The sequence below is a fragment of the Mobula birostris genome, chromosome 4 (assembly GCF_030028105.1).
Source record: "Mobula birostris isolate sMobBir1 chromosome 4, sMobBir1.hap1, whole genome shotgun sequence".
In the NCBI taxonomy this organism is placed as follows: Eukaryota; Metazoa; Chordata; class Chondrichthyes; order Myliobatiformes; family Myliobatidae; genus Mobula; species Mobula birostris.
Window position 1 is genome coordinate 124111886 of NC_092373.1, and position 18480 is coordinate 124130365.

At 44.7% G+C, this 18480-nt stretch overlaps 1 protein-coding gene across 3 annotated transcripts in view; it reads right to left on the reverse strand.

Moving 5' to 3' along the window:
* The window catches only part of fstl5 (follistatin-like 5), a 747707-nt gene that overhangs the window by 615104 nt on the left and 114123 nt on the right, over positions 1 to 18480 (reverse strand). For all 3 annotated transcript variants that reach the window (XM_072254701.1, XM_072254700.1, XM_072254702.1), the window contains exon 3: positions 6401 to 6419. In XM_072254701.1, coding sequence (XP_072110802.1) covers positions 6401 to 6419 — 19 coding nt within the window. The remainder of the gene's footprint in view (positions 1 to 6400; positions 6420 to 18480) is intronic.

The window sequence follows — 18480 nt, forward strand, 5'->3', positions numbered from 1 at the left end:
TCCCACCACCAAGTATAGCTTCCCCTCCTCCCACTTCTGCAGAGATCATTCCCTATGTCACTCCCTTGTTGACATAACTCCCCACTGATCTCCCCCCTGGTACTTACCCTTGCAAGCAGAACAAGTGCCATATCTGCTCCTACACCTCCTTCCTCAATACCATTCAGGGCCTCAAACAGTCCTTCCCAATGAGCCAAGATCTCACCCGCGAGTCTCTTGGGGTCATCTACTATATCCGGTGCTCCGGGTGCGGCTTCCAGTATATTGGTGAGACCCAACGTGATTGGAAGACCACGTTGCCGAGCACCTACACTCTATCCGCTAGAAAAAGTGGGATCTCCCAGTAGCCACCATTTTAATACTACTTCCCATTCCGACATGTCAGCCTGTGGCCTCCTCTACTGACATGATAAGGCTACACTCAGAGTAGAGGAGCAATACCTTATATTCTCTCAGGGTAGCCTCCAACCTGATGGGATGAACATCAATTTCTCAAGCCTCCGGTAATTGCTCCCCACCTTCACCATTCCCCATTCTGTCTCTCACCTCATCTCCTTACCTGCCTATCACCTTCTTCTGGTGCTCTTCCTTTTTCCCTTTCTTCCACAGTCTTCTGTCCTCTCTTAACAGAATCCCTCTCCTCTGGCCCTTTGTCTCTTTCACCATTTGATTTCCTAGCTCTTTGCTTCACCTCCTCCCTCCACTCCCAGTTTCACCTATCACCTATCACCTTGTACTTCTTCCTCCCCTCCCCCACCTTCTTACTCTGATATCTTCTCTTTCTCTCCAGTTCCGATGAAGGGTCTCGGCCCGAGATGTTGACTGTTTACTCTTTCCCATAAATGCTGCCCGGCCTGTTGAGTTCCTCCAGCACTTTGTGTGTGTTGCTTTAGATTTCCAGCATCTCATGTCTGGAATATATAATGTATATACACAGGTGAGACTTTTGGCTGTGAAACAATCTCAGGTTCTGGGGCCTCCTCCGTGGTGATTGTAGGAGTTGGCTCTGGAACAGCAGGAAGTGGTTCTGATAGCTTTGGACACCTTTCTTCTCCTTTTCAACTTCTTGTTTCTCTTTTTCTCATCTTCCTTTTCCTTCTAGTTTCTTATGAGTATCTCTGAATTTGCTAATTTCTCAAGAAATTAGATCTCGTTTATCCTCTTCTATTTTCACAGCACTTATGGCATCCTCCTCTTTTGTTTCCTTTTTCTTCTTTGTAGAATGTCCATCTCAATTTTGGGAAGGCACATTTAGTTCATTGGAGTATTCTCTTATTAATCTTTTTCTGGTTCCCTTTATGATTTGATCTGTCCTTTGGGTTTCCTCATCCACAACATCACATAAAGAATCCTCCGTTTTCGTACCTCCATTGACTCCTTTGCTTTTGGCCTTTTATTTGGGCTTTGGTCTTTACATCTACTTTTACAAGCTGTTTCTGGTCTCCCACTTGAAGTTTATGCATTCACCTTGATGCACACAGAGTAGATTCCAGGTCTTTATACTCACAAAAGCCAAATACTTACAACTTTCCTGAAGCTCCTTGAAATCTCAGTAACCGGTTCTTTCAACTTACCATCCAATTCTAATGGACATTGAACCCATGAATACTACCTCACTTTTTATTATTTCTGTTTTGCACTATTTTTAATTTATCTATATAATACACACACATATATATTAACTGGCCCGTGTCCAGCTCAACCGCCTTCTCCAACATCTTGAGCAAGGTCTGCTCCCAGAAAGCCAGTGCGGCTTCCGTGCTGAACGTGGGACCGCGGACATGATTTTTGCTGCGCGCCAACTCCAGGAAAAATGCCAGGAGCAACACAGCGACCTCTTCGAAACCTTTGTCGATCTAACCAAGGCTTTCGATACGGTCAGCAGAGAAGGCTTGTGGAAGATCGTGGAGAAGTTTGGCTGCCCCAGCAAGTTCATCACAATCGTCCGGCAGTTCCACGACGGTATGATGGTGAAAGTTCTGGATGACGGCGACGAGTCAGAGGCCTTCCCAGTGACAAATGGCGTCAAACAAGGCTGCGTTCTTGCCCCGACTCTGTTCAGTATGGTATTCTCTGCCATGCTGACAGATGCCTTCTGTAACTACGAAGAAGGAATCCACGTCAGGTACAGGACTGATGGCAGGTTGTTCAACCTTAGGCGCCTGCAGGCAGTTACAAAGGTGCAAGAGACTGTCATCAGAGACTTGTTGTTTGCTGATGACTGCGCACTCAACGCCAGCACAGAGCAGGAGATGCAGCGTGAAATGGACTGCTTCTCACAAGCTTGCGACAACTTCGGTCTCGCTATCAGCACCAAAAAGACCGAAGTTATGTACCAGCCTGCCCCAGGAAAGCCATACCAGGAGCCGCGCATCACGGTGAAGGGCCAGAATCTCCAGGCAGTCGACAACTTCACCTACCTGGGCAGCATACTCTCTCGCGCAGTGAATATAGACGCTGAGGTCAACAACAGGATTGCCAAAGCCAGCGCCGCCTTTGGGAGACTCCGTAAGAACGTCTGGGAGTGGAGAGGACTCAGCCTTACCACCAAGCTGAAGGTCTACTGTGCAGTGGTCCTTACCACCCTCCTTTATGCCAGCGAGACCTGGACTGTCTACAGCAGACATGCCAAACAGCTCAACCACTTTCACCTGAGCTGTCTCCGCAGACTCCTCCACATCAGGTGGCAGGACAAAGTCCCCTACACGGAAATCCTGAAACGAGCTGGGCTCTGCAGCGTCTACACCCTCCTGCTGAAAGCCCAAGCCAGGTGGGCTGGACATGTGGTCAGAATGCCAGACAGTCGATTGCCTAAGCAGCTGCTGTACGGAGAACTGTGTCAGGGCAAGTGCTCAGTCGGGGGGCAGAAGAACCATTACAAAGACTGCCTCAAAGCGTTCCTCAAAGGCCTGGGTGTCGACATCAACACGTGGGAGACGCTTGCCCTCCACCGTCCAGCTTGGCGCAGCAAGATCACCACAGGAGCCCGTGCAGCTGAAGTCAGGCGCATCATCGAGGCGCAACGAAAGCGTGCTGTGCGCAAAGCCCGAGCAGCATCCACTGCCATGACAGCACCCACTCACTTGTGTCCCACATGTGGGCGAGCCTTCAGGGCCCGGATTGGCCTCATCAGTCACCTCCGGACCCACAGCCACCAATCTCCCATTTGACTTTGAAGCCATGGTCATCTTCGACGACGAAGGGTGAACAACAACAACATATTAACTGTAATTGATTTACTTCTTTTTTTCTATATAATGTACTGCATTGTACTGTTGCCGCTAAGTTAATAAATTTTATGACATATGCTGGTGATATTAAAACTGCTTCTGATATGTTGCCTATAAAAACAGTTGTAGTTGGACCATTGCTTTCAATAATTCGATAATTCCTCTGAGCAGCATGGTCCTTCCTCGGTCCAATATGCTTTCCAACCAGAGGCACAGAGGTTGGCACCAGTACCTGTTTGCTCTCTGTTGAGCAATGGTTCACGGTGTACAGCTTGGAGGCCATTATGGTATCATCCAGAATCTTTCTTAATTTGCTCTCAGTTGACTTTATTGCAGTGTATGAGACATGCAAATGGTGGCTGGAACTCCAATTAAGTTGTAGTAGCTTCAGTCACAATGCTGGTTGTCCTGTTTTTGCAACATACAAGATCGAAGTGTCTTGTTGGTTGTTGTCCCTCTGTCATGAACATTATTCCATCAGGAGTTATCTTTTCTCCAATATAAGTTCTTAGCTGGATATCTGCAGAGGTCATGCCAGTATCTTTGAAATGCTGTTCAAACTCATTTTGTGAAATGACTGAAACATTCGAATCAGTGCCCAATTCCATTGTAATTAATTTGCCATTCAGTTCTGGTGTAAGCATTATTGGTTGTCTATTGTTAGTTTTCACAGTGAACAAAACTAATCAATAAGCTCCTGGATCTTGGTGTACTTGGAGTACTGGAGTACTGTGTCCAGTTCTGGTTGCCTCACTATAGGAAGGATGTAGAAGCATTGGAAAGGGTACAGAGGAGATTTACCAGGATGCTGCCTGGTTTAGAGAGTATGCATTAAGATCAGAGATTAAGGGAGGTAGGGCTTTACTCTTTGGAGAGAAGGAGGATGAGAGGGGACATGATAGAGATGTACAAGATAATAAGAGGAATAGATAGAGTGGATAGCCAGGGCCTCTTCCCCAGGGCACCACTGCTCAATACAAGAGGACATGGCTTTAAGGTAAGGGGTGGGAAATTCAAGGGGGGATATTACAGGAACGTTTTTTACTCAGAGAGTGGTTGGTGCGTGGAATACACTGCCTGAGTCAGTGGTGGAGGCAGATACACTAGTGAAGTTTAAGAGACTACTAGACAGGTATATGTAGAAATTTAAGGTGGGGGGTTATATGGGAGACAAGGTTTGAGGGTCGGCACAACATTGTGGGCCAAAGGACATGTACTGTGCTGTACTATTTTATGTTCTATGTTCTATGTTCTATCTTGGCCTCAATACCTCCTTATGCAATTAGATCCTCAATTTCCTCACTTGCAGACCCCAGTCATTTTAGATTGACAACATCTCCTCCACGACCTCTATCTACATAGGTGCACCACAAGGCTCTGTGCTTAGACCCCTGCCCTACTCATATTACACTTATGACTGTGTGACTAATGTCATATTTAAGTTTGCTGACGATACCACTGTCATAGGCTGAATCAAAAGGGGGAGATGAATCAGCACATAGGAGGGAGATTGAAAATCTGGCTGAGTGGTGCCACAACAACAACCTCTCACTCAATGTCAGCAAGACCAAGGAGCTGATTATTGACTTCAGGAGAATGAAACCAGAAGCCCATGAATTAGTCCTCATTGGAGGGTCAGTCAGTCAGCAATCCTAAATTTCTCGGTGTTATTATTTTGTAGGACCTGTCCTGGACCCAACACGCAAGTGCAATTATGAAGAAAGCATGGCTTTACTTTTACTCTATTTCCTTAGGAGTTTGCAAAGATTTGGCATGGCATCTAAAACTTTGACAAACTTCTAGAGATGTGTAGTGGAGAGTATATTTGTTGTGTTAAGTTTTGTAAAATACAGGACAAATATCTAAACCAAAGTGGCAATTTCATTCTTTGTGAGCTCGCAGCATGTAGTCTGTCTGTACAAGGAAAACGTATAGGTTTGTTAATGTCTGATGTTTGCTGATAGCAGCTGGAATCTTTCTTAGTGTCTGTTAAAATAGCATGGTGGATTCTTATTTTTTGATTCTGGCTTATTGCTTATATGTAATATTAATGTTATTGTGTAACTAAAGGAATGTTATTTCCAAAACATTATTGGGTTGATGGATAAAGTGTGATGATTAAAGTGTCTAATTGATTTACTTCATAAGAGTATGCTGAACACTGTCTTAATGAACACCTGAATTGCTCGAATGAAAGAAACCAGGCTGAATTAATGGCATGAGAACAAACGATCAAAGAGTTTGACTCTTTCGGAGTGTCTCTATGCTTGTGGAACTCATTTTTATTGGGGGTATCTTTCTCTCAGTTCGGTGGACTTCACCTAGACTGAGAAGCACAGTTGGTGCCAAGGACCCAGGGTGGTTTCACGACTGAGCTGGAATTCAGAAATCCGCCCCCCCGGAAAACAGTGACAAACAAGTCATGACTAAGAATCGTGAGCCCCTGAAATCATTGTGACTTACTATGTAGTATTTTGTGTGCTTTATTTATGTTATTTTATGATAATACATTAGGCTGAGGTTACTTTGTTGTGCTTGTATGCTTACTACCACATCTCCTGGATATTCGAATAGTTTGGGTCTGATCAATCCAGCCCACTAAAATATTCACTGGCTAAATCACATTCTACTATCGAAACACCAATACCCTTGAATGGAAAATAGAAACATAGAAACATAGAAAACCTACAGTACAATACAGGCCCTTCGGCCCACAATGCTGTGCCAAACATGTACTTACTTCAGAAATTACCTCAGGCTACCCATAGCCCTCTATTTTTCTAAGCTCCATGTAGCCATCCAGGAGTCTCTTAAAAGACCCTATCATATCCACCTCCACCACCGTCACCGGCAACCCATTCCATGTACTCACCACTCTCCATGGAAAAAACTTACCCCTGACAACTACTTCCAAGCACCTGAAAACTGTGCCCTCTAGTGTTAGCCATTTCAGCTCTGGGAAGAAACCTCTGACTATCCACACAATCAATGCCTCTCATCATCTTATACACCTCTATCAGGTCACCTGTCATCCTCCATCGCTCCAAGGAGAAAAGGTCGAGTTCACTCAACCTATTCGCATAAGCCATACTCTGTCACGGTCCTGACCATTAATTCCCCATTTTCTTCTAATTCCCTTTGATGGCGGTACACCTGGTTCTCATCAAGACCTGCAGCATAAAACCCCGGCTTTGCATCCATGCGTTGCCAGGTCGTTGTTTAGCCAATGTGTTAATTTGGTTGGAGCAGTCAAAATTCTAAGCAAACTGTAAACCTTAAAATCCAATCCACTCAACAAAATTAGCCAGCCAGTGCTGCAGTGGCAACCACTTCCAGCCAATTGGTCCCAGGTTTCAAATCTGTCCAGCTCCTTGCACGCTTTCCATCTGTGCTGTGTTGAGCGTTGAGCTACCAACTCGGCCTCGTAAAACAAAACAGGAAAAAGTGCTAAAGATGTGGCAAGGTTGCCACCTGAAGCTCCAGCTCCATATGGCACAGAGAGGAACAACACTCAGCAAAACTGGTACTTGTTTCGCTTTAGCTATTCATTTGCTTTAAAATACTGCTTAAACCGCTCAGTATGTAACATCCAGTTACCTGTTGTGTAATCAAACACATATTTTTATGTGATTATGAAGCTGTGAGCTCTCTGTCATACCTTTTTTCTTAACTCGACCAACTTTCTCCCCTTGCAAAAAAAAATTAAGTGCAGCACTGCTTTTTTTAAAACTCTAACAGATAGCCCAGAATGCATTATTAAATAACAAAGAAGGTTTAATCAAACAATATAGTTGCAATATTACTCAAATATTACTGAAATATTAAGTACCCAACAACCTCCCACCCAGAGTACATTCTGTCCCTTTGCTACTTTCGGTGCCTCTTGCAAGTGTTATTCAACGTGGATGGCACTGATTCACCAGCTGAGGGATGACCATGGGTGGTAATCAGGAGGAAATTTACTTGTCCATGATTGAATTGATGTCATGAGATTTCATGGGGTCTGGAGTCATTGCTGATGACCAGAAGGACTACTCCCTCCTATATATACTCCACTGTGCCTCACCTCTAATGGGTCTGTCCTGGCAATGAAACACAATGTACCCAGGAATTGCAAGGAATTGTCTGCAGGGCTTGATCTTATGGTTCCCAGGTTGTTCCTTGACTAGTCTGTAGACACACTTAGCAAATTAAATGGGCTGAGAGTAACTTTGCCGTGTTCAAGTTCAGTCCCTCATTTGATCCCGTGTCAGTCTGTTCAGTTTTATTCCACATCTGTATGAATATGGAAAGAAAGGTGCAACTGAGTGGCTAGGCCACATCAGAGTCAGACTCAGAGAGTGGGACTGAAAACACAAGTAGACCTGATGAGGTGAGGACAGAGATTTCCTGCCCAGAAGGACACTAACAAACCAACTGGGGCTTTACGATAATCTGGTAGATTTCATGATCATTACAGAGACTGATGTTTTCTTTTCAAATTCCAGAATAGTGATACAATAGTGATACACAGCTGTTGCTGTGAACTCTGGTCTCTGGATTATTAGTCCAGGTCTCTTGACTATGGCATCACCACGGTCTGTCTTTGTGTCATCGGAAAAATTTGATACATGATTTCCTATCTCATCATCTCATAACAACTGATGAATAACTGAAGCCCCATCAAAGATCCTTGTGCCATGTCACCAGTCACAAACTGGCAAGAGCCTGCCAATTATTATTCCTCCCTGTTTCCTTGCGCTCAACCAACTCACCCACCAGTAAATTCTATAAGTATTAACTTTGATTTTGGAAGGAACTATATCAAATAAATTCAGAAGTCCATATGAATAATGTCCATTTATACTTTCATGTTTCCTAGTCCATTACATTAGTCTAAACTTCAGACTTTTTCTCCTGCTGTCTGGCAAGAGGAAGTGGAATGAATTTAGCAATCTTGCAATAAGGAAAGCAATGGATAGCAAACGATAAGACATCTCCAGATCTAGCCTGGTGGCATTCCAATTCATCAGTTTTAATGTCCAAGTTAGCCTAGAACACCAATGGGAAAGAATCTAGAGCATCCAGTAGTATAGTACAGCACAAACCCATTGGCCTAGGATGCATTGCTGAACTTTTAACCTACACCAACATCATCCTAACTTTTCCCTCCTATATAGCCCAGAAAACTTGTTCCAACCTGCCTGCAGGAGTAGTTAAGGAAAGCTTCAATCTCTCACTGCTGCAGTCAGAGGCTCCCACCTGCTTCAAAATGCGACAATCATGCCAGTGCCCAAGAAGGCCAGGGTGAGCTGCCTCAATGACTGTTGCCACTGTCACTCACATCTGCTGTGATGAAGTGCTTTGAGAGGTTGGTTATGGCTAGAATCAATTCCTGCCAATGCAAGTACTGGACCCGCTGCAATTTGCCTATCAGTGCAGTAGGTCTACAGCTGTTGCAATCTCACTGGCTCTCCTCCCAACCTTGGATCACCTGGTCAATAGTAATAGTTACATCAGGCTGTTATTTATTGACTACAGCTCAGAGTTCAACAAGGTCTGAGTAACACGCTCCAAAACTTAGGCCTTTGTACTTGCATCTGCAATCTGGATCCTTTACTGCCTCACTGGGAGACCACAGTCTGTGCAGATCAAAAATAACATCTCCTCAATAACTATGAATGCTGGCACATCTCAAAGGATGCGTGCTTGGCCCACTGCTCTACTTTCTCCACACCCAGAATTGTGTGGCTAGGCACAGCTCAAATACCATCTGTAAATTTGCCAATGACACTACTATTGTTGGCAGAAATTAAGATGGTGACAAGGAGGCATACATCATTGAGATCAAGGAATTGATTGTGGACTTCATGAAAGGAAAGTTGAAGAAACAAACTCCAGTCCTCATCGAGGGATCAGAAGTGGAAGGATTGAGCACATTCAAATTCCTGGTTGTTCACATCTCTGAGGATTTATCCTCAGCCCAACATATTGATGCAACTACAAGAAGGCACAACAGTGACTACATTTCATTTGGAGTTGTTGAATAATTGATATATCATCAAAGACATTCACAAATGTCTGCAGATGTACCATGGTCACCATTCTAACTGGTTGTATCACAGTCTGGTGTGGAAGAGCCACAGCGCAGGATCGCAAAAAGCTGCAGGAAGTTGTAAACTTATCAGCTCCAGCATGAGCATTAACCTCCCCAGCATCCAGGACATCTTCGAAAGGTGATTCCTCAAAAAAGGCTGCATCCATCATTAAGGATCCCCACCAGCAGATCATGCCCTCCTCTCATTGCTATCATCAACCCCCCTTCTCTTAGAGAGGATGTGCTGAAACTGGAGAGGGTTCAAATGACATTCACAAAAATTATTCCAGGGTTGAATGTCTTGCCATACGAAGAACATATCTGGGCCTGTGTTTGCTGGAATTCAGAAGAATGAGGGGTGACCTCATTGAAACCTATCAAATGGTGAAAGACCTTGATAGAGTGGACATGGAGAGGATGTTTCTGATGGTGGGAGAGTCTAAGGCCAGAGGACACAGCCTCAGTATATTGGGGCCTCCTTTTAGAATAGAAATGTGGAGGAATTTCTTTAGCCAGAGAATGGTGAATCAGTGGAATTCATTCCCACAGGTAACTGTGGAGGCCAAGTCTTTATTTATATTTAAGGCAGAAGTTGATAGATTTTTGAATGGTCAGGGCACCAAGGGATATAGGGAGAAGGCAGGAGATTGCATAAAGGAGCTATATTTTATAGACATTGTCTTTTAAGTAGAGAGGCCTCAATGTGTGGATCCCACCTCCTGGTACTGTTAGGCTATGGGAGCTGTTAACAAACAAGTAGCTTTGTATCTCCTTAGAAAATCAGATCATAATAAAAGAGATCATTCCGTTTAACACAAAGTTGTGTAGTGAAGATTATCATAGCACCTGATGCTTTAGAGGTTCATCATTAATATTTACGTTTATTTTTGCACTGAAATGGCGCATCAGTAAGGAACTGTTAGCAGAATGATGTGCAGAACCACTGTTTACATTACATTTCTGATATAATTACTACGATATGAGCCATCGGATTATAGCCAGTGAAAATGGAAATGTTTATGCTCTCCTATTATCAACACGGACTATGTATTAATGCCTTAACCAAAGGGTTCCTGCATCTGTCCCTTGTGAAGTGAGCATTTACCTAGACTTATTTAAATATATTCTTTTGAAGTTATTTTAGAAGATTATGGGTGGGTTGGGGGGGGGGAAGAATCTACATTAAGGGCATGCTGCCATGGTAACTTGTTGGCTTTGAGAGGTATATATTTCAGAGCTCGGCTGTCAAAAATGTAACCAACCTTCACTGCTAATCAGACAAGATTTTATGAACTTATCCTCCTGCATTATTATTTATCTTACTCAGTTCAGTCATTGAGTTAGGGCACCCAAATTAGTCAAATTCTTTGGTATTTAGCATCTTAGATACTTTCCACGACTGAAGACCAATACAAATCTCCCCTACAGAATCATGATATGAAAAAGAATTCATCAAGAAGATACCCATATCACTAACCTTTGCTGGCAATGTAAAGGTTAGCTTCCTGACAGGTGGTGTGTGTCACACCTCCGCAGGAAGCTTGTACATCTTGCAAGCTAGGCTCCTCCATCTGCTACCTCTCTCATTCAACAGATTGAAAACAAACTTTCTTTGAAACTCCAATTTTTTTTCAGAAAAATAAATGGAATGTAAAATATTGCAGATTTTTGCATGCAGACTTCCCTCTGTGATGCAGGTATTCTTAGGGGCCATAGCATTTCATCCACAGGATAAGTACCCTTGCCAATTCAATGAATGCCATGGAGAAGAATTAATTTGTGGAATCATGTGTAAATACAAGCTAACCATGGACCTAATGAGTCAAATTGTGGCAGAGGTTTGCAGGAGACAATTGTTCATCTTAATCCAACATCAAGGTACCACTTCTAAATCTGAGCTAAGTATTTCTCAAGTCTGCTTGCAAACTTGCCACCAGGCTGATTAATTCACACTGATACAATTCTATTTCTATGCTACCTTGACTGTCCTGTTGTACATACTATTTATTACAAATTACTATAAATTGCACATTGCACATTTAGACAGGGATGTAACGTAAAAATTGTTACACCTCATGTATGTGAAGGACGTAAGAAATAAAGGCAGTTCAATTCAATTCAATTCATATAACTTCCATTCTCTAGCAATTCAATAGGAGTTTAACTTAGTTAATGTTTGGTGTCCTCAGTAGCAATTTAGTTTCTAAGTCAAGATTTCTGAAAAGAAATAAAAGTGATTTTGACACTGTTAAACTCTGACCTGAGATATAACATGCCTTCCAATCTCAATTGGGTTTTGTTGTGTTCAATATTGAGGGATAGTGCAGACAGACACCGGAATGTGAGATTTGCAAGATATTCAACTGAACTTTAATGATAATGCTGATTGTACATGCAGGGTTCTCAGTAATATTAACTGCAATGTTAACTGTTAACTGCTATTCATAAAATGGTTTCTTGGTAGTGTTATAATGAAATGGCTTCTTTGTAATGTTAGCTGATGAGGTAATGTTCTCTGTAGCTGAAATGTTTGGGTTATAGTTATAGATAACAGGGAACTAACCAATGGAAGTCATGTTATTCTATCTGTATGTGTGGGAACCTGAGTGAGTGCGCGGGAATTCGGCAAGGAGAGGCGGAGAGGAAGGACGTGTGGGAAGTGCTCTGGTAGACCACCGTGGTTGGTCCCAGTCTGAGGGTCGAGGAGTTCGGAGGAGATCGAATGGTGGAGAGACAACTCTGTTTCTTGAGCTCCAACGATTGTGCACAAACTGATTAACTCCGATAAGTGTGGCGCATTTTTCTTTTATATTTGTTTCCCTACTAATCACATAGTCACAGTAAGTTTACAAAGTGTAATCCTTTAATCGTACCTTGTGTATTGTCTGATGTTTTACGTTGTGGAGTTTGTACCGGGGTGCATTACACAGCATCTACCCAAATGCGAGACACAGTTTGGCGGGCAGATGGCGGTTTCCTCTAGAGGAACGTGAGGTGACAGCACTGAGTGTTACATTTGTGGGTTCTCATCCAGTGACTGAATTCTGCGGATGCTGTGTGACCACTCTGCTTAGAGTACAGTTGTGATGGTGACAGCTGCATTTCAGCGATGGTGTGGGGCTGCGGGAGTGCCAGCGAGCAATGTGTGCGTGTTGAGGGGGGTGGAGACTAGTGCTTTGGATGAAGTGTTACTTCGAGGTTTGAGTACGGTTAAAACTGTTGACAAAGAGGAAATTGTATCGCGAAACTTTGATTTTGAGGCAGGTACAGACATAGTGTCCGTACAGACAGGCAAGGACATAGGAGGGGCGGAGCTGCCGGAGGAGATTGGCGTCCCAGGGAGGCGGGAACATGGCACCTGCAAATTGTCGGGGGGAGGGGGCCAGAGCTCAGCGAGCTGAGGTCGCCAGCGGATGAGGGAGGGGATCTCAGGGAAAGAATTCTCTCGGTGCTGAGGGATGAAGGGAAGGAGTGGTCAGATTCGGAAAATTTGGTTAGTTCCTGTCCCCCAGCGAAAGGCGTGAGTTCTGAGCTGCATCTGCATTCTCCTCCCTGGTGAGAAAGGCAGAAGGGCCCCGCCAGAAGATAAGAATTTCCAGAAGATAAGAATTTTCTTGGGGATAACACTCACCCCCGAAGGTGAAGAGGGGTATGAGACATGGGTAGAGCAAACGTCGCAGTTGTTAAGAGAGTGGCATTCCTCGGATGAGGAAAAGTGACAGAGTTTGGTTGAAAGTTTGTGGGGAGTGGCGGCTGGGGTAGTGCGAGGTGTGAAGATTAACCTGTCTTTGGTCACTCTGGATGACTATCTGGATCCTCGGAAGGTGCTTTTGGGTTGACCGGGAGCTCCTCGGGGAGTTTCAAAACATGCGTCAGGGGCAGGGTGGGAAGCCCTCCGCATACCTTTCTCAGCTAGAGAGACGGCTTGGGGGGGTTGCGGCCCCGGGGGTGTCATTTGGGTTGAGGGGGTGGATCAGTTAAGGATGGATCAGGTAGTTAGGGGTGCTCAGGCTGAGGACAAGATTGCTTGGAGTCTCCTATAAAATGCGCCCTCCTCTGACATTCGTTTAGCTGATCAGAGTCGTGAGGGGGGATGAGAATGCATTGAGGCCGCAGGAGGACTCTGTCAGTGGGGTGAAATCCTCAGGTGTAGACCCTGGTGCTGAAGTGAGCAGAGTCGGTTCCACCCGGAAATTGATAAAGGAGGTGGTGGCCGAGCTGAGAACTGAGGGGTCGGGAGGGCCCCCCCACCCAGGGGACTGACAACGCAGAGGGCTACGAGTGGTGGGGGGTTCGCAAGAAGAGGAATGGTCAGTGGTGTGTGCTATAACTGTGGAAAAGAGGGACACTTCTGGAGAGAATATGAGCGGCAGGGAGCCCCTCGGAGGGCAAGTCCCCCTTCCTGCCCCTGGGGTGAAGGCCATGTGTCAGTTTGGTATCACCGTGAAGGTCGAGGTAAAGGAGAGGCCAGATAGCGCAGTGGACCCATTGAGGGCTTCTGATGACGCCCTACCCCCAGTTTACTGTGACCTGACAGCTCTGAAGGCGAAGCAGCTGCCGGAATTAAGTCCTGGGGAAGTGGCAGCTGCTCAGCGCGATGACCCGAGCATTGTCACAGTCTAGGACGCGGTGGAGAAGGGGGATATGGCGTGGGTGGAGAAGACAAAACACATTTCGATGCCTCCATTACTGAGGGAATGGCCTCATTTAAGGTTGAGGAAACAAATTTTATGCCGGGTAACATCACTCCCGGACCGACCTCGGTGTTGACAGTTGGTCCTGCCTGAGAAGTATCGGAAGATTGCATTGAAGTCACTGCACGATGATTCTGGACATTTGGGGGGGGGGGTGGAAAAGACCTATAGATTGCTGAAAGACAGGTTTTACTGGCCCCCAATGAAGTCAGAGGTTGAAGAGTACTGCAAGTTGTGCATTCGCTGCATACGCTGGAAGATACTGCCTGTGCAGGCCGCTCCTCTGTCACACTTGCAGAGTGCGGGACCCCTGGACATAGTGTGTATGGATTTCCTGTCCATAGAACCCAATGCCAGCTACACAGCGAACCTCTTAGTCATCACGGACCACTACACTAGATATGCTCAGGCATTTCCTACCAAGGACCAGAGGGCGACTACGATGACAAAAGTGTTATGGGAGAAGTATTTTGTGCATCATGGCCTTCCCCGGCGGATATATAGTGACTAGGGTCGGGACCTTGAGAGTAAGCTCATCTATGATTTAGTGGGCATGCTGGGAGTTGAGAAATCGAAGACCAAGCCCTATCATCCGCAGGGCCATCCCCAGCCTGAGAGGTTTAATCGGACCTCGCTAGACATGCTTGGGACTCTGGAGATCAGCAAGGAGAGCAGGTGGGGTCAGCGTATTGGGCATCTGGTTCACTGTTACAACTGTACACGCAATGAAGCTACTGGGTATTCGCCCTATTATCTGATGTTTGAGCGCCAGGCGACGTTGCCCATTGACCTGTTTCGGGACTGACGCGGGTGACGAGGGAATTCGGCGAGCAGAGGCGAAGAGGAAGGACGTGCGGGAAGCGCTCTGGTAGACCACCGTGGCTGGTCCCAGTCCGAGGGTCGACGAGTTCGGAGGAGATCGAATGGTGGAGAGACGACTCTGTTTCTTGAGCTCCAACGATTGTGCACAAACTGATTAACTCTGATAAGTGTGTTGCATTTTTCTTTCATATTTGTTTGCCTACTAATCACATAGTCACAGTAAGATTTGTAAAGTGCAATCTTTTAATTGTACATTGAGTACTGTCTGATGTTTTACGTTGTGGGGTTTGTACTGCGGTGCATTACACAGCATCTACGCAAACGTGAGACACAGTCTGGCGGGCAGATGGCGGTTTCCCCCAGATGAACGTGAGGTGATAGCGCTGAGTGTTACATACAATATGTGAACTCCTCCCACATGGCAGTGGCTAACATAGGAGCAATATAGGAATACCAATATTAAGACCATTTCATCATGGTTTTTCTCCACCCAGCATATGCAACAGAAGGCAGAATAAACTTCTCCTGCCTCACTGCATTATTCAATTTTGTTAGATCAACACAGACACTCACTGTGCCACCTGGCTTGGGAACAGAAACAATGCCTACACATCAGTCAGTAGGTCCATCCTCTCTAGTTATGATGTCAAGTGCCTCCATTCTCTCAAGTTCAGCTTTGACTTTGTTCATCAATGGGACTGGCATACACCTCGCTGTGATCTTTAGGGCATCACTGTTGGCCTCAGTTGGATAAGGCACTCTTTGTAGGGGAGCACTTTGGTTCCAGTGATCATAACACCATTAGTTTCAATTTGATCATGGACAAGGATAGATCTGGTCCCAGGGTTGAGGTTCTGAACTGGAAGAAGGCCAAATTTGAAGAAATGAGAAAGGATCTAAAAAGCGTGGATTGGGACAGGTTGTTCTCTGGCAAAGATATGATTGGTAGGTGGGAAGCCTTCATAGGGGAAATTTTGAGAGTGCAGAGTTTGTATGTTCCTGTCAGGATTAAAGGCAAATTGAATAGGAATAAGGAACCTTGGTTCTCAAGGGATATTACAACTCTGATAAAGAAGAAGAGGGAGTTGTATGAAATGTATAGGAAACAGGGAGTAAATCAGGTGCTTGAGCAGTATAAGAAGTGCAAGAAAATACTTAAGAAAGTAATCAGGAGGGCTAGAAGAAGACATGAGGTTGCCTTGGCAGTCAAAGTGAAGGATAATCCAAAGAGCTTTTACAGGTATATTAAGAGCAAAAGGATTGTAAGGGTTAAAATTGGTCCTCTTGAAGATCAGAGTGGTCGGCTATGTGCGGAACCAAAGGAAATGGGGGAGATCTTAAATAGTTTTTTTGCGTCTGTATTTACTAAGGAAACTGGCATGAAGTCTGGAAACTGTACAGATTGAAAAGGAGGAGATGCTTGCTGTCTTGAGGAAAATTAAAGTGGATAAATCCCCGGGACCTGACAGAGTGTTCCCTAGGACCTTGAAGGAGACTAGTGTTGAAATTGCGGGGGCCCTGGCAGAAAAATTTAAAATGTCGCTGTCTACGGGTGAAGTGCCGGAGGATTGGAGAGTGGCTCATGTTGTTCCGTTGTTTAAAAAAGGATCGAAAAGTAATCCGGGAAATTATAGACCGGTGAGTTTAACGTCAGTAGTAGGTAAGTTATTGGAGGGAGTACTAAAAGACAGAATCTACAAACATTTGGATAGTCAGGGACTTATTAGGGAGAGTCAACATGGCTTTGTGCGTGATAGGTCATATTTGACCAATCTATTGGAGTTTTTCGAGGAGGTTACCAGGAAAGTGGATGAAGGGAAGGCAGTGGATATTGTCCACATGGAATTCAGTAAGGCCTTTGACAAGGTGCCGCATGGGAGGTTAGTTAGGAAAATTCAGTCGCTAGGTATACATGGAGAGGTGGTAAATTGGATTAGACATTGGCTCGATGGAAGAAGCCAGAATGGTGGTAGAGAATTGCTTCTCTGAGTGGAGGCCTGTGACTAGTGGTGTGCCACAGGGATCAGTGCTGGGTCCATTGTTATCTGTCATCTATAGCAATGATCTGGATGATAATGTGGTAAATTGGATCAGCAAATTTGCTGATGATACAAAGATTGGAGGTGTAGTAGACAGTGAGGAAGGTTTTCAGAGCCTGCAGAGGGACTTGGACCAGCTGGAAAAATGGGCTGGAAAATGGCAAATGGAGTTTAATACAGACAAGTGTGAGGTATTGCACGTTGGAAGGACAAACCAAGGTAGAACATACAGGGTTGATGGTAAGGCACTGAGGAGTGCAGTAGAACAGAGGGATCTGGGAATACAGATACAAAATTCCCTAAAAGTGGTGTCACAAGTAGATAGGGTCGTAGAGAGAGCTTTTGGTACATTGGCCTTTATTAATCAAAGTATTGAGTATAACAGCTGGAATGTTATGATGAGGTTGTATAAAGCATTGGTGAGGCCGAATCTGGAGTATTGTGTACAGTTTTGGTCACCAAATTACAGGAAGGATATAAATAAGGTTGAAAGAGTGCAGAGAAGGTTTACAAGGATATTGCCAGGACTTGAGAAACTCAGTTACAGAGAAAGGTTGAATAGGTTAGGACTTTATTCCCTGGTGCGTAGAAGAATGAGGTGTGATTTGATAGAGGTATATAAAATTATGATGGGTATAGATAGAGTGAATGCAAGCAGGCTTTTTCCACTGAGGCAAGGGGAGAAAAAAACCAGAGGATATGGGTTAAGGGTGAGGGGGAAAAAGTTTAAAGGGAACATTAGTGGGGGCTTCTTCACACAGAGAGTGGTGGGAGTGTGGAATGAGCTGCCAGATGAGGTGGTAAATGTGGGTTCTTTTTTAACATTTAAGAATAAATTAGACAGATACATGGATGGGAGGTGTATGGAGGGATATGGTCCGTGTGCAGGTCAGTGGGACTAGGCAGAAAATGTTTCGGCACAACCAAGAAGGGCCAAAAGGCCTGTTTCTGTGCTGTAGTTTCTATGGTTTCTATGAGTTTCTTTCAGTACTCCCAGGCTTGTGGATATTTCTCTTGCCACTGAACATTGTTTAGCAAATCCCCCAACCTTGCGTTGAAGTTCAGCTTCTCGATGGCACGTTATCCCAGTAGAGGTGAAAAGAGATTTGCAACAACAGAGACACCCTCTTTTAACCGTTTCTCATTTTTATGAATGGAAGTAGTAAGCATTTCTTTCACACTGAGCTTATGTTTCCCTAGCCCCATGAGCATTTTCTTTGTTGTGTTCAGCATAATGCCTGTTTTCTTTGCCAGTTTTGTGAACAGACGTTCAGGGATGGCTATGACATCTGTCCCAGTGTCCACTTTGAATGTTACTGCCTCATTTTGCAACTGAACCATAGTACAGCAGCCTTGCCTATTTGAATCTAGGGCCCCAAGGAAAACTCTCTATTCCTCTGAATCATGGTCTTCTTTGACCTCCTGAAGGACTGTTTTTAAGTGACACTGGCCTTCATAATGGCCAACTACATTGCACTGGTGGCATTTCACTTCTTTTGCCGAACAGAATTCTTTGATGTGGAATGAAGATTTGCCACATCTCCTGCAGTTGGATGTTTTACCTGCTCTTTGTTTCGCTTGTCTGTTTTGTTTGAGCTGAGCTCTACTATCACCTCTTT